The following is a 1,942-nucleotide window of genomic DNA, read 5'->3' as shown; positions in this document are numbered from 1 at the left end:
CCATTCCTGCTATCAGAAAGTGGCCTAGAAGACCTTGAAACAAGAAGAAGTACTACAGTGTTAAAATATATCAAGAAACTATGGGCAGCTGACAGAACACATCCAGCAAAATCAAGAATAGTAAAACCAGGTATCTTTATCACAGATAACAGCCAAAAGAAACGCAATCAGAAAAATATTTTTGAGAAAGCCATTGAACTCTGCTCTCAATTTGATTACTGTTTAAAAATAACAGATATGCTAAAGGTCCCAGAAAACATGCCATTACCTCCTTGGGAACAGAGTCATCTTGAGTGTGTAAATAATATTGGTGAAGTATCCTGGTTCAATCTTGCAATCAGCTTTAGATTACACATGGCCAACTTATATAGCGACTTTGTACATATATATACAGATGGATCAAAAATTCAACATGACACACCAGTTGGGGCTGCATTTGTAATCCCTAAGCTGCAAATTACAAATCAATTTAAGTTACCAGTTGAAACATCTGTATTCCAAGCAGAAGTTATTGCTATTAAGAAAGCCTTGGAATACATAGGAACCAATCTTCAAAACTATCCAAAGATAGTTATATGTTCAGATTCTAAAGCCTCTATTGATGCCATCAGTAATGCAAATAGAAATAGGATGTCCATAATGGAAGTAATTGCTTGTTACTCTATGTTTACATCTGTCTGCAAAAAACACAAAGTAATTCTACAATGGGTACCAGCTCATGTTGGGATTGATGGCAATGAAAGAGCAGACAGAGCTGCAAAGCAGGCTACAAAAATGACAGGCCCCTTTACTGAATGTGAGTCTCCCATGGAAGTTAAGATGATTGACAAAGTAATAAAGAATCTAGATAAATTTTCTTTTGAGGAAAACCGGAATTTGTCAGGCAACTATTTTGTCACCAGCAAAACCACAAGGAGGCATGAATTAAAAATATACGACAAATTAACAAGAAAAGAGGGAGTTATTTTGTTTCGGCTAAGATCCCAACATGCAGGGGTTCAATCCTATCGTGCAAGATTTTTTGGAGAGGATGAAAATTGCAGATGTTGTAACAACGAAGAGACAACTGCACATGTTCTTCTAGATTGTGATAATTATCAACATCAAAGACAAAGTTTTGTAAAGTTCCTTACTCAGAATTCTATGCAATGTAATATAAATCTTCTTTTGGGTGGAGTGGCTGACGAAAAACTTAGTATACAAATCTTTCGACTAGTAGTTCAGTTTCTACAAAATATAGGAGTGGACAAGAAGATATAAACTAGTGTGTTACTTAAACCTGTTAGATGATGTGTATCAAGGCGAGACAATATTAGTGAAATGTTTAATTACTGTTGACCAATTTTAGCTTTGGGAGGCAAATCCGCCTTCCCTTGTATTTTCAACCTTCCAGGATGATTTATTTAGAACCATTGAATGAGGACCTAAGTGACATCTGCAGTCAAGAAAGGTCCGAAATCTGCTGCTGCTGCTGCTGAATTTTATAATTGTTTAGTTCATTCAGGTTTTTTGCAAAAAGTTAATATTTGTGATTTGGTAAAATTTATCACATTTAGTTTACCTATTGCTGCTAAAAAGAGTAATATATTAACAGGATAAGCTTGTTTTGGTGTTACTTGGTTGTTCTACATTTGCTAGTTTTTTTTTTTTCATAGGCATATATTTTGGGGGTGATACCTGACACGGGGATGCCATGGATATTCTGTGGTAGGCACAACACTTGACTGGGTAGAGAATTTAATAGGCAAGTGTATTCTCCTGATGAGCCCTTGTGTTGGGTTGTTGCCTCTGAATTAGTTGTCTTTACTGTTTTTATTGTTTGGTAAATGACGATTTATACTTATTGACGACATGACTGCCTGTCCATGGATTTTTCTTTATGGTTGATTGTGTATGGCTATGCTGTTTGACCTATGTGGTTGTATGGATGAGTAGGGTTAAG

The 1,942-nt window shown here is 35.8% G+C and overlaps 1 protein-coding gene across 1 annotated transcript; it reads left to right on the top strand.

Moving 5' to 3' along the window:
• The first annotated feature begins 237 nt into the window (after positions 1-237).
• Positions 238-1,260, top strand: LOC136042800 (uncharacterized). The gene has a single exon (XM_065727741.1). It carries the CDS (start codon positions 238-240, stop codon positions 1,258-1,260), a length of 1,023 nt encoding a protein of 340 aa, XP_065583813.1.
• The last annotated feature ends 682 nt before the right edge of the window (positions 1,261-1,942 follow it).

This window comes from Artemia franciscana, unplaced genomic scaffold (assembly GCF_032884065.1).
Source record: "Artemia franciscana unplaced genomic scaffold, ASM3288406v1 Scaffold_2054, whole genome shotgun sequence".
NCBI classification, from domain to species: domain Eukaryota; kingdom Metazoa; phylum Arthropoda; class Branchiopoda; order Anostraca; family Artemiidae; genus Artemia; species Artemia franciscana.
This window is presented reverse-complemented; position numbering and strand designations above follow the sequence as displayed.